The sequence below is a fragment of the Muntiacus reevesi genome, chromosome 1, assembly GCF_963930625.1.
Source record: "Muntiacus reevesi chromosome 1, mMunRee1.1, whole genome shotgun sequence".
Taxonomy (NCBI): domain Eukaryota; kingdom Metazoa; phylum Chordata; class Mammalia; order Artiodactyla; family Cervidae; genus Muntiacus; species Muntiacus reevesi.
In genome coordinates, this window is record NC_089249.1 from 130,415,178 (window position 1) to 130,440,598 (window position 25,421).

Sequence of the window (25,421 nt, forward strand, 5' to 3'; positions counted from 1 at the left end):
TATACAGAGTGAAGTAAGTCAGAAAGAAAAAACACCAATACAATATATTAGCACATATATATGGAATTTAGATAGATGGTAATGACAACCCTATATGCAAGACAGCAAAAGAGACACAGATAAAAAGAACAGACTTATGGACTCTGTGGGAGAAGGCAAGGGTAGGAGGATTTGAGAGGATAGCATTGAAACATATATATTACCAGATGTGAAATAGAGGACCAGTCCAAGTTTGATGCATGAAACAGGGCACTCAAATCCGGTGCATTGGGACAAGCCAGAGGGAGGGGATGGGGAGGGGGGTGGGAGGGGAGTTCGGGATGGGGGTCACAGGTGCACCTGTGGCTGATTCATTTTCGTGTATTGCGAAAACCACCACAATACTGTAACGTAATCAGCCTTCAATTAAAATAAATTAATTTAAAAATAAAGTTATTACAAATCATAGCTATATTTCTCTGTACTGTCCAATATACCTTGTTCCTTATAATGGTTCAGTTTAAATTCTGTTCAAATTAAGGATTCTTGCCATTTATCTGGCACCATATGAGAACTCAAGTTGCTCATTATAAAGGAGAAATCACCAAACTGAACTCCTGAACTGAATGTACTGAAATCCTTGGATAATAAATGCCAACATTATGACGTGCATTGCCCTCTACTTTCCTTTCAGGTGGATGGCTCATGCTCTTTGCCATCATGCTGCGGCTGGTGGCAGCCTGCCCTGCATCGTGTGCGGTGTTCACCAAAGATGTAACTCTCTGTCACCAGCTAACCTATATAGTAGGTAATAAAACTGATCACTCTAGAAATCAGTGTTCAGTGCACTTGGAAAATTCCTTATTATGCTCTTCTTTGTACTACTGACTGATCTCTTGCCTCAGCCTGAAAGAGGTAAACATTTTTAAAGAGCAAGCCTTCTTTAGTAGCTAAATATTGATAATATTATTTTATTTTCCTGTTAGTTCCTGGTGGTCTCAGCCAAACTGTTTTAAGACCTTTAGAGGTAATTGAGATATCTTGCTATCACAAAAGAATACCACCATTTCAGTCAGTTGCACACTTATTTAATAAATGAGAAAAAATAGATCACTTTAATTATATTTTGTCCATACTTTGTGCAGATTTGAAACCTACCACAGGGTGGAAGGAATATCAATGAATCATAAACCTGAACTGCAATTGTTCAGCATTAGTAAGATTAAGTGATGTAGCAGCAAAACAGATTATTATCAAAGTGCATCTAATTTTGAAAGTGTAGTCTTTTTTTATTGGTGGTAAATGAGCTGTAGAAATGCTAACAAGATACACTGCCTGTGTTCATTACATATTGCTTGCTTAAGTCAACAATTTAATAAGATACCTTATTAACAAATTTGAGGAGAATGTGATTTACATCCTTATATCCAAGAAGAGATAAACAAGCTATAAACTCTGCCAATCAAGAAATTTCAGAAACGAATCTAAGATGGAGTAGAAGAAAATGAGTTCTTTCATTTCTAAAATCCTATGACTCCATGAGAATTAAGAGGAAAATGGCACTGTCCTTCCTGACAGGGAAGAGACAGTTTCAAGGCTAGTTGGTCATACACTGCTTCCAGTCTGTGTAGAAAACACTTAAAAAACACTAAATTCCCATCCTCTCAAATAAACTTCACTACATTTTTTTTTTGATCAGAGATAGCTGATGTCTGTAAGAAACAAATATTGCTCATCTACATCACTGCACTCTGTATCTTCCTTCTCATTTACAGAATGCCACATTTGTGAAGTTAGATTTCATAAATACAGAGAAGTAAATGGATGACTTGTGAGTGGAGCCTGTCTGGTCCTAGACAAGAAGTAACTGACAGAAATAATAGCTTGCTCCCTCAGAGTCAGAAATCTCTAGGGGACTGAGGATCCTTAAAAAAAAACCTCTCAATCCATATCAAAAACAATGATGAAAGGAACAAAATGCCAGCCTGGCCAGAATTAACAGAATTCAAATAATCAGTAATAAATTCTAAAAATAGCACCCCCCAAACAAAAACCCCATGACACAGACTTGCTACTGCTACAGAAATGAGAGCAATTCTTCCAAAAGAAGGCGCTGTGGAAATCTTTTGTCTTTTACATTCTTTTTTCCTCTTTGTTTCAGTACTGTAGTCTGAATTTCATAAGGGAATTATGATTTGCTTCCCCCATGGCTGATTGTTCTAATATCACCTGTAGACCTCCCAGGGACAATGGACTCTTCCATCCTTATGACCCTGTCATTGGCAGTCAAAACAATTTTAGCATGATAAAGATGTGTTACAATAACTCTTGATTATAATACATCTTTATTGAGTTAAAATGCTTTGATTCCTAATGACAGAGCAGTGATAGCTCGGGGTGATTATGGTGAAGGGATTTAACAGTTGGAAGCCCTGAGTACCACCTGTCATCACATGATGGACTTCATTGGAGGGAACAGATATTAGACATGAGGCCAGGATGGCCCAGACTATAATGAGAACCCCACTGACAGATCCTTGGCTTGTCTGGAGAGAATATAGATCCTTACCAAGTTGCCGACTTTTAGCCTGGAGCTAAAAAGCAGAAACCAGCGCTCCTTCTCACTTCCCCCATCCCAACCCACATCTTTATGTTTGAGAAAAAAGATGATTGGCTTTACAGTATAAATATACATTGCTTGCAGAAAACTGGTTAGGAACTCAGACACAGGCTCAGCTCTTGAGTGAATCTGTCTTGGGCCAGCAGGGCTGGAGGATGTTGGTACACAGCTTCACAGACAGAAAGCCTGAGAAGCCACTTAAAAAAAAAAAAAAAAAATCCATGATGATAATCCCAAACAATGAATTAAATTTGACATCTAAAGGAACAGATGGGTTTAGGTTTCTCAAATAAACATGTCATGGTAACAAAGAATATAAAAATCCATCATTCTGATAAAGAGCTGCCTTCCCCTTAAACTGAGAAATCAGAGGATCATTTTCATTTTGTTTATTGTTCTTACCCAGGTGATAAGATTGCTCAGAGGGTATTGATTATCTCTGCTCTCCGCGGTGCTCCCCTCCCACGTGTGTGTGCTTGCTTCTAGTCTGGGCTTTTCTTCCCCACAGCAGCCCCTGTGACCACGAGGGTTTTAATCATCACTGATGGATATCTCTCCTCTATAGAGAGTACAAATCTGTCCCTCTTGTTTAATCTCGCCCTGCTCTCTTTGAGCAGAAATAGCATTGAGGATGTTCGGGAAGATGCCTTGCACAGCCTTTCAAAGTTGCGGTCGTTGTTGCTGGGTCACAACCGAATATCCAGCTCTTCGCTCACCGATCACACCTTCAGCAAGTTTCGCAGCCTGCAGGTGCTGGCGCTCAGCCACAACACCCTCCACACCCTGCAAGGGTCTTGGTTCCGAAACACCAGGGCCCTGATCCGGCTCCAGCTGGGTGGGAATCAGATCACTAATCTGACGGACAGTTCTTTTGGAGGCACACATCTCCACAGTCTCAGGCATCTGGATTTATCTAACAATTTTATTTCCTTCATTGCGAAAGATGCCTTCCGGCCCCTGCCTCAACTACAGGAAGTAGACCTTTCCCGAAATAAGCTGGTACACATGCCGGATGTTTTTACTCCCCTGAAGCAGTTAATCCTTCTGAGTTTAGATAAGAACCAGTGGAGCTGCACTTGTGATCTCTACCCGCTTGCCCGATTCTTAAGAAACTACATAAAGTCTTCTGCTCGCATGCTCAGGAATGCCGAGGACCTAAGTTGTCAGCCGTCCACCATGGCTGCAGCGACTACAAACAGTGTACTGAGGCTGTCTGAGACCAACTGTGATTCCAAGGCTGCCAACCTCACTCTGGTTCTAAAGGACAGAAGTCCCCTCTTCCTAGGGCAGGATGTGGCCCTGCTGACTGTCCTTGGCTTCGCAGGTATGACAGGAGAAGTGTGCCCAGCTCTTCTCCATATTCTTGAAATTCACTAAATGATGCCTTTCTCTGGCAACTGGGGAGCCTTTTCAGGGCTTGTCGGAGAGAGACATTGTCAGTAGTGTGGGAAGATGCTAGCTGATTTGGCATAGGTTGCAAGAATTTCCTGTTGCAAAGAAACTGCCTAACACAGAGGAAAGGGCCTTGAGCCAGAATTCAAGGGCTCTGTGTCCATGTGTGGGTGTGTGCTAAGTCGCTTCAGTCCTGTGCTAATCTTTGCGACCCTGTGGACTGTAGCCCACCAGGCTTCTCTGTCCATGGCATTCTCCAGTCAAGAATACTGGAGTGGGTTGCCATTTCCTCCTCCCAATCCAGAGATCAAACCGGCATCTCTTACTTCTCCGCACTGGCAGGCGGGTTCTTTACCACTAGCGCCACCTGGGAAGTCCCAAGAGCTCTGGCCCTGTTATAACTAGCACCGTGATCTTCAGTACTTGCTGTTCAGACTTTAGTTTTCTTGTCTGTAATGAAGGAATACCGTATATTTCAGTCATCCATTCACTGATGCGTACTGATACATTCATTAAGATATTAGGGGTTTCAAAAAGTCATGAGACCTAGTCTCTTTCTTCAAGGCACTCATAGCTGTGTGCCTCTCTGTGGTAGGAAGAATCAGTGGGCTTTACCAAGTACAGGGGGAGATGCTGTAATGAGAGTCAGGTGTGTTCTGCCTTATTGTGCTTGTACAAGTGATGATTGGGCTTCCCTCCTGGCTCAGTGGTAAAGAATCCACCTGCTGATGCAGGAGATGTAAGTTTGATCCTTGGGTTGGGAAGAGCCCCTGGAGAAGGAAATGGTAACCCACTACAGTATTTTTTGCCTGGGAAATCCCATGGACAGAGGAGCCGAGTGGGCTACAGTCCAAGGAGTCACAAAAGAGTCAGACACGACTAGGAACTAAACAAAAACAAATAAGTGATGATTAGGGGTATGAACTCCACAGTTAGATTACCCAGGTTGGAAACCTGGTTCTGCTCTTACTTGCTGTGTGACTTGGGCAAGTTATTTAGCTGCTCTGTGCTTTGGTTTCCACCTATTTGGGGATTTTGAATTTTTAAAAAATTTCTGTTTATCTAACTTGTTCATATACTTGGCCCGTTACCACATCCACTGCCAACTGACTAAGGAAAGGATGCCATTCAACCCTTTTTCTGTAATAGTTTTAATTGTTTAAAACTATTCATCATCACATCTCACTACATATTGTTATGATGTAGTGTAATGTTTCATTGTCATTAGTCAGAGACCAAATATGTGTGAGATTTGTTGAGTTCTCTAGATCTTTGTATGCTTTCAGTGCATGGTGAGATCCTTTGTACTTGTGGGTAACCATGGTGATGAAAAGTGTGTGTGTGTGTGTGTGTGTGTGTGTGTGTGTGTTTGGGGGATTTTTAGCTCCTGACACTTACACTTTTAATCAGGATAGATGGAAACCAGTGTCAGGTCTAGACACTGAAACTACCACCAACGGTAATCAAATTCACTTGAAAGTGAGTTCAAATCCTTTCAGAAAGATAAATTGTTTTAGAAAATGTATAACCATCTCAGTAATTTTATGTGCTAAGAAACAATTTGCTACAAAAGGCAAAAACACTAGGGCAACAGAGAGTTTTTCCTTAAATGTGCTTCTTATCATAGAATCCTAGTTCAAGGGGAAAATTAATAGATATTCAAATAAAAATACCAAGAGATGCATATATAAGCAATATGTTGTCAGGTTCAAATAGGTTTGAGCAATGCTGGATTAAAGTGAAATAGGCTTCTTTACCACAGCATTTCTTATATCTTTCATTTTTCTAATAAACATTATGAGTCTCTAAGAGGAAGATATACTGTGGAGCATTTCTCAGACTTATTTGACCATTAACCTTTTTTTCCCCACAGAGGAAATTTTCATTGAACTTGTGTTTTGTAGAACATTGCTTTGGAAATATTACAATAGATACGATTTTTAGTATCTCCTAGGTATTTTTTGATATATATATTTAGAAAAGATTTTTCCAAGTTAACAACTCTGCATTAGTGTAGAGATACATAAAAATTCTGGAAGATTCCAAAGGTTTTATCAAAATGATAGGAAGCTTAACATTATAAATATTATTATATGCCTGTTAAGTTATAGCATGTGAAATTACCAGAAAAATGTACCCTTCATTGATTAACTATTACAGATGCTATTTTTAAAAGAGATTCATCTTTAAGACAACTCTGACTTTTGATATCAATTTACTTCTTTTAAGGTGCTACTCCTCCTAAAGCAAAAGCGTGATCAATAATCTGTATCTCTAGATTGTGGGAAGAAGACTTAGAACTAAAATTTGGCCTCTGATTTTATTTTCTTCTTTGAATGTGGATAAATCATCACAATTCCAAAGAATACATAAAATCATATCCTGTGAATTTAAACTAATAAGTGACTAATTGGCACCTAACCTCTTGACCCTTGCTATGCTGTGAACTGGAGGATAAACAAAGAAAGCTTTCATGAAGCTGTAACATTTCCAGTACGTCGATGAGATTTTTATCATTAATATCGCATTTTTCTAACTCAGAAGGATTGTTAGAACACTTTTTAAAAATAGTAACAATGCCCAAGGCAATGAAAGTTCAGCCATCTTCTTGACAGCGGGTTCAAACTGCCTACAAGCTTCATTTGCTGCTTTTGCTCTCTGTACAAATAGAAAGTGACCATACCTGAGTGGTAACGTGATACAGACATAGCTCTAGCATCAATAATGGGAGAGTGAGTGGTTTCTCACTGTTTGGACACAATTACAGAGAAACTTTATCCCATAATCAAATTATATGTACCTTCATTTCAATGGTTGAATCATCTGTTTAATAAAATTGAGGTATTTTCTTCCTTTATTATGGTTTAGTAACTGCATCAGTCATACAAAGTATTCTCTTAATAATCTGTTTTGGACTTTTCCCCCTAATAGCTGAGGTTTCTAGGATCTAATAGGACAATACAAAGCCTACTTTTTTTTTAAAATTTATTTTTATTAGTTGGAGGCTAATTACTTTACAATATTGTAGTGGTTTTTGTCATACATTGACATGAATCAGCCATGGATTTACATATATTCCCCATCCCGATCTTTTGTAGCACCAGCAATTATAACCACAATAATATATAACAATGACCACTCACTGAATCTCACTGTCAAAGAACTGTGTTAAACGTGTCACATATATTGTCTCACTTCATCTCTGAGTGGTATTAATTATTCCTGTTTGATAGAAGAGAAACAATAAAGCTTAGAGAGGTTAGCAAATGTGCCCAAGAAAAGTATCAGAACAGAGCTTTGAATCCTGAGCTTTCTTACTCCGTGTAAGAGATATAGAGATAGGTCTAAAATTTTATTATTTGCATACTTTTGACATTTAAAAATCAAAACTTTTATTTGGAATAACCCAGACTCTAAGATCTTGCAATTAAAATGTTCTGGCCTAACTTCAGCTACTACTTTTTAAAAAAAAATGTTGTGTTTTTATTAGAGATTTCATTATTTCAATAAGTTATAACATTCTCCAAGAGTGTATTGTTGTCAAATAAATTAAAATGGGGTGTAAAACATTAACATCTGGTAAGTTACACAAAGGTTAGCAGTTTTTCATTTTTATTTTTTTTTTTACCAGAAAGTGATATTCTATTTGGTTAGTCTTCATCTTTAACAGAACAAATGAAGCAACTATGCTTGATACCTTCTCTTTCCTTGAAAGTTTAAAGAAATATCATCACATTTTCACTAAAGTTATCTGCCATAGAGAGAACCAGGCAGAGTGCAATCAAAGAGTCTAGAAATAACATCTCATTCACTGCCTTTATCTCCAGATTCAGGGAACTGAGTTTATAGGGCAACTGACTTGCCCAAGATCACACAGCAAGTTATAGATAAAGCTGGGTGTAGAACACAGAACTCCAAATTCAGTCTATACGACAACATGTTCTCCTGATTACCATTCTGGAGATTTGTGAGATTAGACCACTCAGTGCTTTTCATCATTAGAATTCATAAACAGAATTCTTTTCTGTTTACTTAAGAATATTTAATAAATATTTCTGGAGTACCTCCTCTCTGCCAGTGTTGTGGTCACTGGAGATACAATGTCAAACAAGACTGAAAAAGTCCATTTCCTCACAGTGCTTAATTCTAACAGGGGAAGACAGACAGTGAACAAGCAAATGAATAAGTGAACATAAAACTTTTATACTGTTATAAGTGCTAAGAAAAAGAAGTCACTGTGTCAGGGGAAGAGCTGGGTGTAACTGAGACTTAGGTTTGAGCATCTAGGTGACTGAGGATGCCATTTATCAAGATGAAAAACTGTGAGGCAGAAATAGGTTAGACTCTACACTTGAGTCTGAGAAATATTGCCCTTTACTATTATATTTAGATGATAAGCTAGCCTACAGAGAACATGAAATGACAGTAATGACCAGGAATTCTGAGATTAGATGTCAATCATTTTATTGTGGGAGTTCATAGAAGGGGGTGATATTTGCAAGATGAAAAAAAATAGCAAAACTATCAAGAAACCATGAGGTATTGGTTTAGATTTTAAAGGATAAATAAAATTCAAATAAGCAGAGATAGGAGAAAGTATTATAAGCATGAGTAAGAGAATACACAAAGGCTTAGAAGGACATTTTAAGACTAATGAATTGAAGAGTCTGAAGCATAGTGCTTGAATGTGAAAAATAATTTAAAAAATAAGGCTAGGAAGGAAGGTTATGGTCAAATTAGAGTCTTGAATGCCAAGGAGTTTGACCTTTATACTAATAGAAGCCAATGATGTATTCTGAGGTAGGGGATAAATCTTTAGGGATGATTAAAATACGGCAATAGCTTGTAGAATCTTTTTTACTTTGGGGGAAGAGGTTATTGTATATTAGAATTTCAGGGTATATGCTAAACATTGTCTATTTTTATTGACTATGGGATTAAGAAATAGGAAGTTTCATTTCCCTTAGGCAGAAAAGAATTTTAATGTAGGAATTATTTTAATTTGAATGAATTTCAGCCCATGAAAAAACTTTTTCTGTCAAACACATTCCAGATGGTATTGTTTCTTTTAATTTTTAATAGATACAAAGAAAGATCCAAATTGGAAAACAGAACAATGTTGATTAAATAGCCTCTATCTGAACTGATATTTTCCACATGATGATAGATCACCCACCCATTTCAGTGCCCTCTATGCCATTATCCTTGGTACTTGTGGATTTCACATTTGACGATTTATGTTTCTTTCTATGATGTTATCTTTTAATAGCCTCTCCATTTGTCACAGGAGCTGTTGGTCTCACTTGCCTCGGTTTAGTTGTATTTAACTGGCAACTTCAACAAGGCAAAGCAAATGAACACACATCAGAAAACCTTCCTTGCAGAACCTTCAATGAATCCCTGTGTGATCATGAGGCAAGAAATTACCACGCACAGGGATACTGTAACTGCCACTTAACTCAGGAAAACGAGATAAAGGTCATGTCCATCGTGGGGGCCAGAAAGGAAATGCCACTTTCACAGGAAAGCAGCCATCAAGCAGTACAGGCCTCTGGCTCCACAACCATTGACGGATCATTTAGAAACCTGAAAGGGAAGGGCTGTGGGGCGGACAGCGCTTTCTTCCGCTTTGGTGGCAGATTGCTGCAGTCAGGATGTTCAGAGCCTTCTGGGAATATGGCAGCTTTTAATGAAGCTGGCTTACTTACAAGATATTGTCTACAGAGAGTTGAAGGGTGGAGGGATCATGAGCCTGGGGAAGGCCAATCTTCGACTCTGCCACACCATGTAACAAAAACGACAGGTGAGTTGTCTTGTTTGACAGGGTCCCACTTGGTTTAAATCTCTCTTTTAATTTCCTCGAAAGAGTAATGCCATAAAAATCACCATGGCACTAGGTCATTCTTCTCCTAAAGATACTGGACATGCATTTTTGTGTGTATGCATGCACATGTGTGTCTAGAGTGAGATGTACATGGATGCTTCCAAAACTCAGGAACTGAGAGTACATCTTATACCCATTGGAAAGTGAATTTCATGACCCAACACCTAACAGATTTTTTTTAAAGAAGATTTTTCAATAGCAACAGTGCTGTTAAGATTTATGGGAGGCTGAGTATTGGCTTCTGTTCCAACATCCGTCGAGCTCTAATGCCAGTTCTGCAGTAAGCAACCTTCCCAGAGCATGACATGTTAGAAGAATGGGCCTTCTAATGCTAGTGATTCATTTCAGGAATGATGTCAAGACACACACTATGCTTGCTGAGCCGTCAGGGATGATAACTTCCCAGTTCAGGGAAAGTCCGGACTTCATTCATCACCCCACGTTGGGAGCCAAGTGAATCTGGCCGTGACACTACCCACTGTACATGGGCGATGTCAATATTTAGGTGGAAGCAATGAATTAAATGTCTTCCTTTTTCTCCCTGAATAGTAAGGCAATGCTCTCAGGCTCAGTGGTGAAAACTTTGACAGCCGTTCTGTAAAGAGGTTCCTGTCATTTATTTGAATTGGTTTACAACAAGCAGAGCTTTCTCTCAGAACATGAATGACAGTGGTGCTGCACCAAGAAATTCTTACCATGGGGATCTGGCCCTAAGGATTCAGGGACAATTGGAAATGAATGAAATGGTATGTTGTTTCACATGTGATATAAAGTAGGATGTGAATTTATGCCACTGCATCCCCCACACTTTAGATCTTACCAGTTTTGGGGTCATCATGATTTGATTGAAAAGAGAAATGGCCAAGAAAGGAGACATCTGCTGTAGAAACTCGATCAGATTAGTTTTATTTTATAAAGGAATAAGCACTTAACCTTTCCATAGAATCATACCTTAGGCAGATGTTTCATTTTAGCTTTGTCAGAGCCTTCGCCTCTCTGTGAGAAACTCCTATACTGAAGGGAATGTGGTCTCTTAACCATTTTAAACCCAGTCTTTTGTTTCACATGGAGAACACTAATTTGTCAAATCAATACAATCACTTTAAGAAAGACTTGAAATTCTACATGCCAGGCATTGTACTGCATCCAGAAAAAGAGAAAAACAGTCAAGACCACACCTCCTCTAAAAAAGAAGTCTGTAAGAGGCAGTGTCACCCTGATTACGCTTTCTAAGTCAGAAACACAGAATTACAGTATTTCAGGGGTAGAGGAGACTTTGGAGATGATCTGGTCCAAAAACTTTTAATATTTATCTTTGAACCATGGAGCTGTCTTAGAATATGATAAAGGCTAGAAATTCTCTCCCCAGAATAATTTTATAACCTCAAAAAGTTCCCATCTAGTCTAATCTCCTGATATTCAGTGAGTTAATGACTTCTCCAAGGTCATTCTGAGTGTTGAAGGCAGATCTTAGATTAGAATTGGATGCAAGCTGGGGCTATTTCACCTGTTTCTTTCTATCGCTCCAAGAAATACTTCTTTCTTTGGATAAAACAATTTCACAAAACAAGAGAAAGAACACTGATAAGATGTAATTTTAAATTTAATATGCATTGTGGAAGAGGATAGGGTCTAGTATCAAATAGATCTGGGTCAAACTCTGCCCATATCATTTAGCTGACACGTGACTGGGGAATCATATTCAACTTCTCTAAACTTGTTTCTTTCTTTGTAAATGTGATAGGATAATAGGACTTATCCAATGGATCAGGTCTCTTAAATGAAATAATGAATGTACACTATTTTGTACAATGCTGACCTCTTAGTATATGCTCAATTAATGGTGAACTATTACTATTATTTTTGTCATTAACATTATCTAACATGGTTCATTAATATTATATTAATGCATACCATTTAAAAGTCTTCAACACAGACCAGGCCACAGTCCAAAACACATTCATTTAACAAATATTTAATGAATACACTATTAAGTGAAGTAAAATAGATATGGACATGAATGGAGCCAGTAATATCACAAGTATATCTGTTGCTGCTGAGGTTGTCATCTACTTGAAACCTGACTGTAACTCAATATTGTATTATGTTCTTCCTAATGATTTAGTTCCAAGTGGTAAATGAGTTGAGAAAAAATCACTATAGCTATTTGGAAAGAATTTAAACATTATTCATATTTAAAGCTAATCTAACAGACAACCAAAGATTTACAACTATGAAAATTTTTATTTCTAATTCCGTAACTTTCACATCAGTATCAATCACAACTGATTAAAATGTGTCCCTAAAGAGTGTCATTGCAAACATACCAAACTGCCAAATGTCCCTTAAGGATTTGGCTAAAATATTAAGGAAATACTCAAGAATTGCCATAATTGGAGGAGTCCTTTTTGTACCTTTCATAAGGTTTCTAAGCATCTGTTTGGTTGGGGTAATAAAACTATGCTCAGTGCTAAATTCCTGCATTTATTGTTCAGCAGATATCAGCAGTGACACATTTGGTAGAAGATATGCAACATCGGCTTCAACCTTGGCAAGAGAAAGTCTTGAAAAGCATTTAACAAATGAATCATGGCAGCTTCCAATGGAAAAAGGAGACAATGGCTTACAACCTCACAGGCAGAGACATTTTATTACAGGCTCATCATCCAAGCCTCGTGAGCCCGAGGAACACTCTGTACAAAGGATCTTACACAAACACAGATCAAAATATGATGATCCTTGTGGACTTCTAACACAGAGCAGTCCTCGGTATTTTCAGCCAAACAATTCTCTTATCTGTAAATATGTGCCCTGTGATCAATTTCAAGATTACATGAAAGAAAAGCCAAATCGTCAAAAACGTTCAAAGCCTAAGAAAGAGCAAATCCAAATTAACAGAGCAATAGAAAAATTCCTCATGAGTGAGAACAACATGGAGTTATCAGGGTTATCAACAAAAATCAAGAAAACATATTCCCCTAAGAAGGTTAGCTTCCATCAACCTGATTTAATAGAAAAAAATAGTTTACTGATGTCATCCAAAACATCAAGCCATTGGAAAGAGCAGAAAAATGAAAGTAACCTGACCAACTCGGATCTCAAAAAATGTAGCAACCCCCGTGAGAGAAACAAAGGAGGAAAGGGGCTTACTGATCCACAGATTCTGAAAAAGAAGAGAACCAATCCAGCTGACTTCAAAGGGAAAATTAAAGGACAAAATTTAAGGATAAAATTAAATTTAAGCCCTTTTAGGAAAGTCAGAGTCCATCCAGAAAAATCCTTGCCAGATCTCCCAAAGAAACTCAAACGAGTATCGTTACCTCCTGATAAATTCTCCACAGCTTCTGAGAAAGAAGCCAGAGTAAATCTTGAGCCCTCTGCAGATTTTCACCAACAGTCAGAGAGTAACAACTATGTTAAATTCACTGCAAAGAGGCTGCCTCTCAAACATGCCCCCAAGCAGACCCCATATTACAGAAAAAACATGAAAAAGCCTTCTCTGCTCAGTGCTAACGACTTGTCTGTGGCCAACCAGAGCTCTATGGAAGGCACCTGTCACCCTATTGGTCATATTCCTGGTGGAGACCCATCACCACCGACTCAGCCCACGCCCACTGTTGCTGAACACGGGCATTCACACTCCTCCTTCTCAACTGAGCACGTGGGAGGTTCAGCTTGCATCGTAATGGGCATCCCAAGTTATTTACCAGCAACTCTGGAAAACACAGAAAGTGATGCTTTACCATCCCACCATTCTAGGGGGGCTACTGACCAAGGGGCAACGGAGCCCACTGAACACGTAGAGCAGGACAAATTGAAGAGCAGTGAGCTAAGCCAGTTTTCTATGTCCCTAGGGAGTCAAATCTGCAGGACTGACACCTATGAGGAACATACTTTAAATCAAAAGCAAACCTTAAAACATACAGAGCAACTCTCAAGTCATGAACAACTTGGAAATGAAAAAACATTAATGAGAAAACCCAAAATATCACATCCAATTGTGGAAAGTTGTGTTATGGATGAGGGAAATGATGTAGAAACAAAACTTCCTAAAACAGAAACTTTTGATTGCTCTCCTGTTCCCCGGACACAATCCAAGGGCAACTTAACATTTATGAAGACAAATTTTATTCCATACCAAAATAGAATAGCGCTTCCCAAGGATATCAGTACCTCTCTGAGTACTCAAGCCATCTGGCCTCTAACCAATAGTAGTGAAAAAGGAATTGACAGCATAAATGCATTGCCCAGAGATGACGGAGCTGAAGCACTGGAGATAAAAATAGTAGGGAAAGATGAGAAAAAAAGGCTCGATGAAAGCAAGGCAAATTCTAGTATGTTAATTGGGACCACACAGATGACCTTAAATGGCACCAGAGAAGAAAAGCAACAAACTTGGGAAAATGGAAAAAGTGAAAAACATGTATTATTTGATTCAAATTCTGTTGAGGCAACTAAAGATTTAAGAATGATGAGTTCCCATGAAACCCAAAGTAGACTACCTTGTAGTGAAATAGATCTTAAAATTAACAGTAATACGCATTATTTGAAAGAAGTTCAAAATATTCAACCAGATAAAGATAACAGTGCACATAAAGAAGGTGCAATGACAGGGGAGACATTACCAGAGTTAAAAGACATTAGTTTTGAGGCAGAAAATGAGGTGCCTCTAATTTCTCAAAGAATAAATGAAGCTGAAAACTCTGCTCCTAAACCTACACTGTATCCACCAAGCTGCTGAATATGTTAATTCATCACCTATAGAGGCAGAACAAAGTGAACAAAATAACTCAAATAATAATCCTTTTCTGCTTCAGCTTTCTTAAAAAAGACACACAAACACCCCCTAGCCTTTGCATGCATTTCAAATGCATTATTTTGAAGGAAGAATCCTCAGTGACTCTTTGTTATCAATAAAATAAAAGTACATAGCTGAATATAACACAAAAATAAAAGGCAGAGCCATAAGATATGTTTGACACAATTAATTGAGTTTGCTTCTCTAAGGAATGGGAAAATGGGAAAGAAGAATTGGGTCTCATCCTGGAAAAGAAAGCAAACCTTAAAAAAGAAAAGCCTTAAGCAAATGAGAGATTAAATAGGAAAAAATGCTTGAGCAGATTTACACTTGATGATTATTTTATGGAAATTACTATACACATCTCAATTAGTGGTATTACAATATTGCTTTCTACACAGATGATTATATATTCATATTTGTGCCTGATCTGTTTTCCTAATTATGGTATGAAAATAAAAATTGAGCTTTGTTAACTGTAGTCTAGCTGATATGCATATTGGCATGTTTCAACCATTTGCAACTGTTCTGTTTACAATTATGCTAGGTCCTAAGTAGAAGTCTTTAAAACCTGTTATTTCTCAAAGGGAAAAACATTACAGATTTCTAGAGGTAGTAGGCCATTTATGTAAAATCTGTTAAATCCTATAAATCCACTAGGTGGAGATCTCGACTTCAATCATTTTAGAACAAATGGGACTTCAAAATCAACACAATAGCTTCAGAACAAAAGGCATCTTAACAGGCTTTATTGCCAGTTGTTATTAACTTAAGATTTTGAAAACTAAATAACCCATTAGCATGTAAGCTTTCAAGGCCTGAGCTCTTGAATTTAGCATGCCACTACTGTTTGGTGTGAGTATTCCTCCTTGTGCACATGGATTAAATGTCTTCATAAATATTAGATTTCAAGCAATGGTAGAATAAGCATTTCTTATTCAAAGCCACACTCATTTGAAAGTTAGAGGTATACTAAATTTTATTAGTGATATCCTAGTAAAATGTTGAAACCATATCTTCATGATATAGAATAATATTTCATATTTCCTAGTGGGAAAAAAAGGTTGCAAAGACAATCTTCTTTTCCCTATCTCCATATATAAGTCTCTGTTTTCTTGTAATCTACATGTGGCAATATTATAAAGCTGAAAAGCTTTTAGAACAATGTAAATATTGCTTAGAAGGCCACCTGTCTCCTGTTTTCTTTCCTATTCAGAATTGCTAGCAAATGACAAACTTTTATTTTGAAAAGTCCCTAAACGTATTCTCTCTCTCTCTTTCCCATCTTACCTGGATTTCAAATTTTTCTTGCTTTTAATGCCTACTCCTCTCCCTTCTCCGCTTGAGCTCAACTCCTATGCCATCTGTCTGCCTCGCCTGATCCCACTTCATTTTGTCAAGTGCCTTGCAGGTGAGAAGAGCACCTACGCAAACTCCTTGCACAATAAATTTACTATATTCTAATTGCTGAGCTTCTCTGCTGGTTCAGTGGTGAAGAATTTGCCTGCTAATGCAGGAGACGTGGGTTCAATCCCTGGGTCAGGAAGATCCCCTGGAGAAGGAAATGAAAACCCGTTCGGGTATTCTTGCTTGGGAAATCCCATGGACAGAGGAGCCTAGTGGGCTACAGTCCATGGGAGAGCAAAAGGGTTGGACACAGCTTAGTGACTAAACAATTCTAATTGCCAGCTCTCTCAGTTTTGTAGAGCTGGTTACACTTTTTCTCTGTAGCTATCTTTCTTTTTCCTTTTCCCACTTTTTAAAACACCTTCATCTTACTGCAGACCCCTTAGCTTTGTTCTCCTGTCACTGCCAGTAATGCCCCTGATACCCAAGGGCCTACAGTACTCTGGTCACCAGCTTTCACTCAGAGGGCAGGGATGACGGCTTTCCTGGACTCTTTCTCCTCGTCCTTTCCTAAATCCAGGCTTTCACCTCCTGCTTCCTTTGAAGTGGTTCTCGGGTTAGCCCTGCTCCTGAATCGCTATGGTAACCATTGTAGTCTTTGTGTTGCAATCAACCGGATGACTCCTGCAAGGCAGCCCAGGCAGAGGCTCTGACTTCAGTGTCCTTGGCTTCTGTTTCAGCCCACTAGTTCTCTGCCTTTATTGGGAACAAATCACCTGCGGTACATGTTAAAATGGAAAGTCGCAGGCTCCATCCCAGAGACTTTGATTCAGTAGATTTAGAATAGGGTTCCAGAATCTTCACTTTGACAAACATTTCAGGGTAATCTGGAGCATGTAATACAAAGCCTACACTAGGAAACAATGCTTAGCTATTCCAGTGCACACCATGAGATAATTCAGTGACTGCCTCACCGTAGGAACGACGTACAATTCTCTAAGTGAGCGAATCTTTCATACTAAACTCCGGTGAACTTTCCAGAGAATTACTTTCGTCATATCTTTCACTACTACTACAATATAATTGTCTAAAATTTCATGTCCAAATTCCCTATTCTGGTTTCCAAAGCTTTCCAAAGTCTGATCCCATCTAATAATCAGAACATTTCCCCCCCTCACTGTTTTCCAACAAGCACCCTCTATCTCTGATAGGCTAATGTTTTCATTGTCCTCTTCGTTTGTTAAATGTTTATTCATTTGGCTGTTTGAGTGTCAGTTGTCGCGTGTGAGATCTTTGTTGTGTCAGGCAGGATCTTTCTTCGCAGTGCATGGACTTTCTAGTTGTGGCATGCAGGTTCCAGAGTACGTAGGCTTTAGTAGTTGTCACATGTGGTCTTTAGTTCCTTCACAGCATGTGGGACCCTAGTTCCCTGACCAGGGATCAAACCTGTGATCCTTGAATATGCAAGGCAGATTCTCAACCACTGGACCACCAGGGAGTCCCATGGACTCTTCTGTCTTTATGGGCCTTGGCTAAGAAGACATGCACAGGAGACAATAATGTGCTTCAAATTTAAGGAATGAAGCAAAGGCAGACATAAAAGAAAGAATGAGAAGTGAAGCTGATAACCTAGCAAACACTGACCAGGCAGTGTGATGTTAGTGTCTTAGATCTAAAGATGAATTTTGTTTAAAATGAGGGTCTGGGACAGTCCCTCAGTAGCTATTAATACAATGTTCCAGTGACTAATAAGTCTCTGTGTGTCTTTTCTCACAAAGAATTTGCCTTTACTCTCTTTGTTCCCTATTTGCTGGAACTCCTTCAGCATCCATTCTCATCTCATCTAATCCTGGTTTCCTTTAGTTTTGCTTATAACTATAAAACCATAAATGTGTACATGATATCAGTCTCCATATGACTGCTTAGGCCTTTAAATGCTATGAAGAGCACATCTCCAATGAATCTCCTCACCCATCTCTGAGGCTGTATTCCGTAGCGATTCAATAAATGATTATTTAAGGAAAGAGTGAGAACTAGCCATTGTTGCCTTTCTTCTCACCACTTAGCTTACTGACCGGCTGAAGACCTTACTGGGCAATTCAGTGATGACTTAGGCATGTCACACACAGAGCCAGCTCAAATTTAGACTGCGGAGATGGATACCACAGCCAAGCCAGGACCCACCTGACTGAGTGGCTGAGAAGCTCAGACTTTGCCAGCCAGTCTGAGACTTGGCCTTTCCCACCACACTTTCTCTCCATCCTCCTCTAGAAGAACCACATTCCCGGAGCCCAGAGTTTGTACTGCCCCTGCCTAGCAGTTAAGAGTCTTCTACTAAGCACTCAATTTTTGGCCTCTTAGTATTTTTATTTTTAATCTTTAGCAGTATTTTCCTTTGGTCCTATTCTGGTTTCCCCTTCTCATTCTCCAAACTGTTACTGGGGCACCTATCCTGCCCCCCAAAAATGAGAAGCCTGCATACTGTGACTAGAGAAAGGCCGGTGTATCAAGGAAGACCCAGTGTATCAAGGAAGGCCCAGCACAGCCAGAAAATTTAAAAAATAAAATAAAATTAAAAAAACAACCACTGGTCATGGAGTCTTTGCTTGCAGGCCTGCCTCTTGGTGAAAGGCCCACACAAATCCATCTTGTGCCAAACTTCTTTCTTGAAAAAATGACTAACTATGGCTCAAGTGTAGTTAATAAAATTGCAGCTGAGATGAGACTGAGTCATCTGTCATACCCTGGTCTCTCTTATACTAATCAGTTGTGAGGAACATTTCAGAACTAGAGAGCAGCAGCAAAGAAATATGAGATGCTCAGACTTCTCGAGGCAATTAGAGACTAAAGAGCAGAAGGCAAATCAGTCTTTCTGCCTTGACAGTCTTAAAATACACACGGAAAGTAGACTTTGGAGCTACACTATTGGTGACAGATTTTGACCATAACACATTTGCTAAGAGGAAATAAAAATTACTCACTTCGGGACACGCATTCCACCCTCGCATCAGCAGAGATGCTATGGGCTTTGGGATGGAATAGCCGATGGGAGGTCTGATGTGGTGGTAAGCCATGTCTGCTGCCGCAGCCGCTGCAAACCAAATGGCCGTGTCAGTTTTGAAATTCACATATTTATTTCAAGAAACATATGAACAGACAACAAAGAAATCATTAAAAATCAATCTGTGCAACATCAGCAGAGATTCAAAGAGGGTTCTATGATATTTTTTTTAAATGCTTAGGCAACATAATGGATGAATTGCTACTGTAAGTTTGTAATTGTTCATTCTTTTGGTTGTTCATTCAACAAATGGTGAGCAGAGGGGGTTTATATAGGAACAAACAAACAAGGGAGCATTAGCAGCAAGTACTATTGGGTGTGTACATGATGTTTTAGAAGTAAAGACTGAAAGGCAAATCGGACCAGGCTATACAATGTCATAAATCCCAGGCTAGTGCATTTATATTACACATAGTAAGATGAAGTACCACTGAACTTTGCACCCCTGAGAGCACTTGTATCATTTGGGAAAATCAGGTTATTTTTTAAAACTTAAATCTGGTTACTGTTTACAAGAATGTTGGCATTTTAATTTTTAATATGTATGAAGTAGATATTATTTGCTAAACTCAGATACTCCAATACATCATTTTAGCTAATACTGCTCATTGATTGAACTCCCTAGTGTTGCCTGCTTGCTTAGATTTCTGAATATTGCTCATCACAAAGTCCCCATCACTGTTTTGTGATTCTTGGGACTTCTTGGTAGATTCCTGATTGCTGATTATTTTTTCTGTTGTGCAACCAGTGATTTCTGTACTCCCTTGGAAACTAAACTTATGGTTACTTTTATTGAACACATTTTATATTAAGTATCATAGTAGATACATACATAAATTATTTCAATCCTTTAAAACTGTGCATGAAAGGTAGGTGTTATTGTTACATGTGTTTGTGTGTGTATATATATGTGTACGTGTATTGCATGTAGGTGGGGGGGGTGTATGTGGGTAGTTTTTAATTTATAAAAATTTTACTGTAACCATTAGTTAGCACAGACTCTTTTTCCCCCCGGATTTCATGCTCTCTTCAGCCAGTTCACATTGAAAGTACTTCGTAAACAACACATGAAGCTCTTTTATTCCTCTGAAAAATTGCTCTGTACCCATGGGAGACTAAAGTTCCAGGACACTGCTTCCTGTGTTCTTATGATGTCACAAGCATCTGTCTCTATCTTAATGACTTTTGAGATATGACCCACAACCACTACCTTTTACCAAAGTTTACTCAAATTAAATTCTGTGTATAGATCTACATCCAGCAGATGTAATGCAATTATATGCAATGCCACTTAACATTTTGCTTTATGGATCATTCAGAATCACTACATAATTTCCCAAAATGTAAAATTAATACTTGTTTTTCATACAAGTTTAGAAAATTAAAATAATTAGAGAGATTATAATCTTATTATTCAGAGGAAACAACTGTTAAAGTATTTTGAGCATTTCTTATATATTCTTCATATCATTGAGCTCATGTCTAATATAAAATAGTTAGGCTTAATATTTATTGATTAGTTATTTGTGTTTGAAATCTTAAGTTCATTCCCTTTTCCCAACTGGAAATTTCAATATTTTCTTCCAATAGCCATCTAACTGTACAGTGGTTCCAGGCTGAGGGAAGAGTCAGGAATTTCATTCCTGCCTTTGTCTTCAGTGCCCTTTGTAATATATTTGTTACCTTTTCCATCCATTTCTGGCAACTATCAAGTAGACTTACACTTGCTGATACTAAGAAAACAAAGAAACAAAAGACTGCTTATAACATATTTAGCAAATTTAAAAATATGACAGAAAATATGTCTTTTGTGTCACAGAAAACTAAGCTTTTTAGGTTCCTCCCAGTGGCTACTCTTGACTATTTCTCATTCATTTTGCAATAATGTAAATAAATAAGCAAACAAATAAACTGATTTTTTATGATCATTGGTCTTCTAACCCTGCTTTTTCACCTTATGATCATTTGGATATTGTTGAGCTGGGGCAGCTATAAGCACATAAGCCAGTGTAGTGAACACATTTAAACTAATTATACATCTCCTAATGGGTGGGGAGGGACTATTCATAAAATGAGTTAAACTCAGATGCAGGTGCCAAACATCTCCTCTGAAACTCTTTTAGACTCTGACACCAAGTATATAAAGTTACTTGTTTGCTTCTTGGCACTGCATCTGAAAAATCAGTTTAAGATGAATGATATTTAATCCTTCATTATTCAAAGTAGATTCTACAAGGCCTTGGCATCTCCTTCTCCCTTTTGCTTTATGCATTGTTGGCAGTGATACTACTCACTAGCACCTCTGCCAGAAAGTGGGCAATGCAACGTGAGGGTCATGGAATTGAAATTTGTCACCTTTGAGATTGCTTTGCTTTGTCAGTCTTGCCTAAGTGGCCATGCTACACTAGCAGCCGGGAACTTTCCTGGTATTCCGGATTCAGGAAAGAGAACTGTCAGCCCATTAATCAAATTTTTTAACCTTGATTGCTACATAAAATATGTGAAATGACTTATATAAACATTGGCTTCCACTTTCACAACTGAAACTTTGCTATTAAAAGAGAATAAGGATGCATTTGAAAATATCAATAACTTTTTATTGAGTGCCTTTAATACCCTGATATAGTTATCAATAGTTTGGCAAATTTTATAATCTAGATTCTAGAGTAGGACTGTCCAATAGAACTTTCTGCAATGATGAAAATGTCCTTCTGTCCTGCTCAATATAGTAGCATATATCTATTAAGAGCTTAAAATGTGGCTAGTGTGACTGAGAACCTTTTTAATTTTACTTGGTTTCTATTATTTTAAATTTAAATAGCCATGTATGTCTCGTGGCTTCCATGCTGTACAGCACAATTCTAGAGCAGTTCCCATTATCCTGAATGAGACAAATTAAACACAAATTTGTGAGTCAACCTCAGGTGTTTGCATAACCACAGTTTTGATTTGTGGATTCAAGTTCTTTGTTACCAAGAAAAGAAAAGATATGAAAGGAGATTGTGAATGTTGTCTCTCAAAAGAGGCTAGTAACAGAAGAAGCATTCAATACAACACGTGTTAACCTTCATTCATTTATTCAAAATGTAATGCACATTCTATGTGAGTGATGACAGGCAGAAAAAAATGAAGTGTTATGCTTTTCAAAGAAGTACTAAATGAATGAATAATAATGCATTACTGTAATTTTCACTGATTTAATGGTTCAACCATAAGTTCTGAAATGTGATATTTGCCTGTGATTCCTTTTTCCCTATCCTTTTTCCTTGCATTAGTCTACTGTCCTTTAGGTCTTAGCTTAGATAAACTCTCTCTGGGGGCCCTTCCTATGGACTCCCATAGCACTCTATACTATAATAGCATGCACTTAACTTAATTGCCTAGTTACTTGCTTGTCTCTACAAATAAATCACAAGCTCCTTGAGGTCAGGACTATGTCTTTTCACCATTGTCTCCTGTGCCTAGCACAATGATTGGCAGTTAGCAGTCATTCAATAGATAGGTAATGATAAGTCAATGAATATGATAGTTCAAAATATGATTTCATTGGAAAAAAATATAGATCATGGTATATAGAACTCACTATACATTTATTACACAAATGAATGAAGATGATGGATTAATGCCAATTAATATGTTGTTCATTATTATGTTTTTAGGACAGAGCATAATGCTTAGCTATCAAGAAATGTGGAATGAATACTAGGTTTTGTTTGATGTGAAATTAAAACACACTTAAATTATTGATATCTTGTGACATATTGTTGGAGAAGGAAATGGCAACCCACTCCAGTGTTCTTGCCTGGAGAATCCCAGGGACAGTGCAGCCTGGTAGGCCACAATCCATAGGGTTGCAGAGTCGGACACGACTGAAGTGACTTAGCACTAGCATGTGACATATTGAGTCCCATAATGTTATTTTTTGTTCAAAACACTTTGGGAGGGGGATTCAATAAACTGAAGCAGTATGAATAGTAAGAAATGCCCTTAACTAGGATATCTGGAGGCCTAATTTTCAGTCTAGCTTTGCTTTTAACTCTCTGGGAGATCCCAATTAAGCCAAATTGCCTCTGTGAGTATAATTTCTCTAAATGTAAGATGAAGCAGGGAGGGCACACTGTAATGGTGACAAGCATGGGTTTTGGGGACAAGAAGCCATGAATTTAAGTCTTGACCATACTTGTTAGTAGCAGATGATATTGAGCATGCATCTTATCCTGATAGAACCTGATCCATGGGTTACAGTTAGAAGTAAATAAAAGAAAGTCTACATAGAGCATCTGTCACATTACTGACTCTCAACAAAAGTTAGTTGTTGTTGTTGCTATAATCATTACCTACAGATCTAAGGCTCTTACTGATTCTTTTTAGTCTGAGCCTAGAGAACCAGATATCAAAAAATATTATTATATATTTTCTATTCTCTTTAGACCCCAAACATTGCATTGAGTTACTGCAGATCTTATCTGTCAGATAAGACAGATAACAGACCTTATCTGTCATCAACCCCAGTTCATAACATGACATAGTCATTGTGGAGAGGATGACTATGCAGTAATCCATGAGGAACTTAATTAGCTTTACATTGTTTATGGATAAACTGGTACTAGATTCTGAATTCCTCAAGTAACCTATCACTTCCTGTCTTATGTTTTATAAAAGTAAAAAAGAGAGCAATAAAGTACAATATTTTGTTTGTAAGTTTTGACTAAGATAAAATTGCCAGAATTTTTTTTCTGGTTTGTGTGTATATGTGTTCTAAAAAACACAATTGATTCTACTTCATTGTTTTTAATGGGTAGGGATGTGGTGAAACAAAGCAAATGCAGTCTACCATCCCAGCAAGAGCTAGGACACATTCATTGTTAAACTGACACTTTTCAATGATGTATCACCAGAGCATACAGCATCTGAGAGAGACCATGAGATTGCAATCTTGAGATTGTACTAAGAATGGCTTAATTTTTTAAACCACATCCCATTCTCATTACAGGCTGTCAGAAGAATAGATTAATTTGCACCATTGTCTGTTCTCATTGCAATCTTTGTCAGAGTAATGAAGTATTGGAATGTTAATATCAGCTATATTCATAGAAATATCACCATCCATTGGACCGATTTGATCTTTCCTGTGATCTGTTTAGTGACTGGCTGGCATTACTCTTCTGAGTGATAAACTGATAGGATTAGCATAGCAAACAGGATTTCAGAACTTTAGTTCACTCCTATTTTCCCATCACTGCCAAAGCACTGTCCACATGTGCAACGTGCTTCTGCCCTTTGGGGTTATTCTATATTATGCCCTTTAGGATCCCAATCATATATGGAGCAGAACATAGTCATCTAATATTAAGCAAGGGTAGAAAAAGCAAATGGCTACAAATATGTGAGATCTGTGATATAACTGGGTCTCTAAATTACATTAATTCATATTTTTTAAAATTTTTATTAGTTGGAGGCTAATTACTTTACAATATTGTAGTGGTTTTTGCCATGCATTGACAAGAATCAGCCATGGACTAATTCATATTTTTTAAAACCACATGTGACACATGAAAAGTTTGCAAGCCATATTTAGCTACTGGACTGTAGGTTTGCACCTCTGACGTAAAGCCTCAATATGAAGATTCACCAAAATTTGGCTAAATTGGATAAATTGTCAGTTGTTCTTAATTTGCTGCCATATCCCAAACTTAGTTAAGAGTCTGGCATTAAGGAATCCCAGGACACCGAGTTGAGTCCCCTTGTGAACCAGAAGGCAGCATACATGGAAACAAAAGGAAAATAAGAGACTCTTTTCTCTGGCTCCAAACTATAATCCAAAAATGTCCTGTAAAATTGAGTACCTGGTTATAAGGGAATGGGACTGGATAAAATATGGACTGATGAATTGATTCATCCCAGACTTCTTTAGTTTTTCATGATATATGAGAGGCGAGAGACCCAGGAGAGGGAGAAAATCTGGGAAGCAGGTGTTGGTTTCCTTCTTTAAAATGTATCCAGGGCAGGTCTTGTTTGCCAGGTCATACCAGCTTCTTTTTCATCTTGCCTGATTCTTCTCCCTCTGCTTGGCTTCATAGCTTGGCTCCTCCTCCCTCTCATCTCATCATTTCTGTCAGAGATCTGCTCTCTTCCTGTGTCCATCATCTTCCAGCTGGCTAAGTCAGAGGCCCAGAGGCAGTCCTGGACTTCTCCCTCTCCTTCGTGCTCTCACCTCAATCCGTCAGCAAGTCCTGTTAAAAATCTCTCAAAACCAGCCTCTCCTTTCTCTTCACTAGTGAAATCTTAGTTAAGATTTCATACATTTTTTTCTGGATTACCATGTTTCCTTGCTTCTTTT

At 38.1% G+C, this 25,421-nt stretch overlaps 2 protein-coding genes across 2 annotated transcripts in view; one reads left to right on the plus strand and one right to left on the minus strand.

Annotated features, from left to right (window-relative positions):
- Positions 1 to 25,421, minus strand: part of TNNI3K (TNNI3 interacting kinase) — a 311,086-nt gene that overhangs the window by 73,682 nt on the left and 211,983 nt on the right. Inside the window, exon 21 of the mRNA XM_065910902.1 lies at positions 19,002 to 19,111. Within this exon, the coding sequence (XP_065766974.1) occupies positions 19,002 to 19,111 (110 nt within the window). The remainder of the gene's footprint in view (positions 1 to 19,001; positions 19,112 to 25,421) is intronic.
- On the plus strand, positions 700 to 14,616 carry LRRC53 (leucine rich repeat containing 53). The gene is made up of 4 exons (XM_065928388.1): positions 700 to 787; positions 3,108 to 3,923; positions 9,279 to 9,794; positions 12,374 to 14,616. Exons 1-4 carry the CDS (start codon positions 700 to 702, stop codon positions 14,614 to 14,616), a joined length of 3,663 nt encoding a protein of 1,220 aa, XP_065784460.1.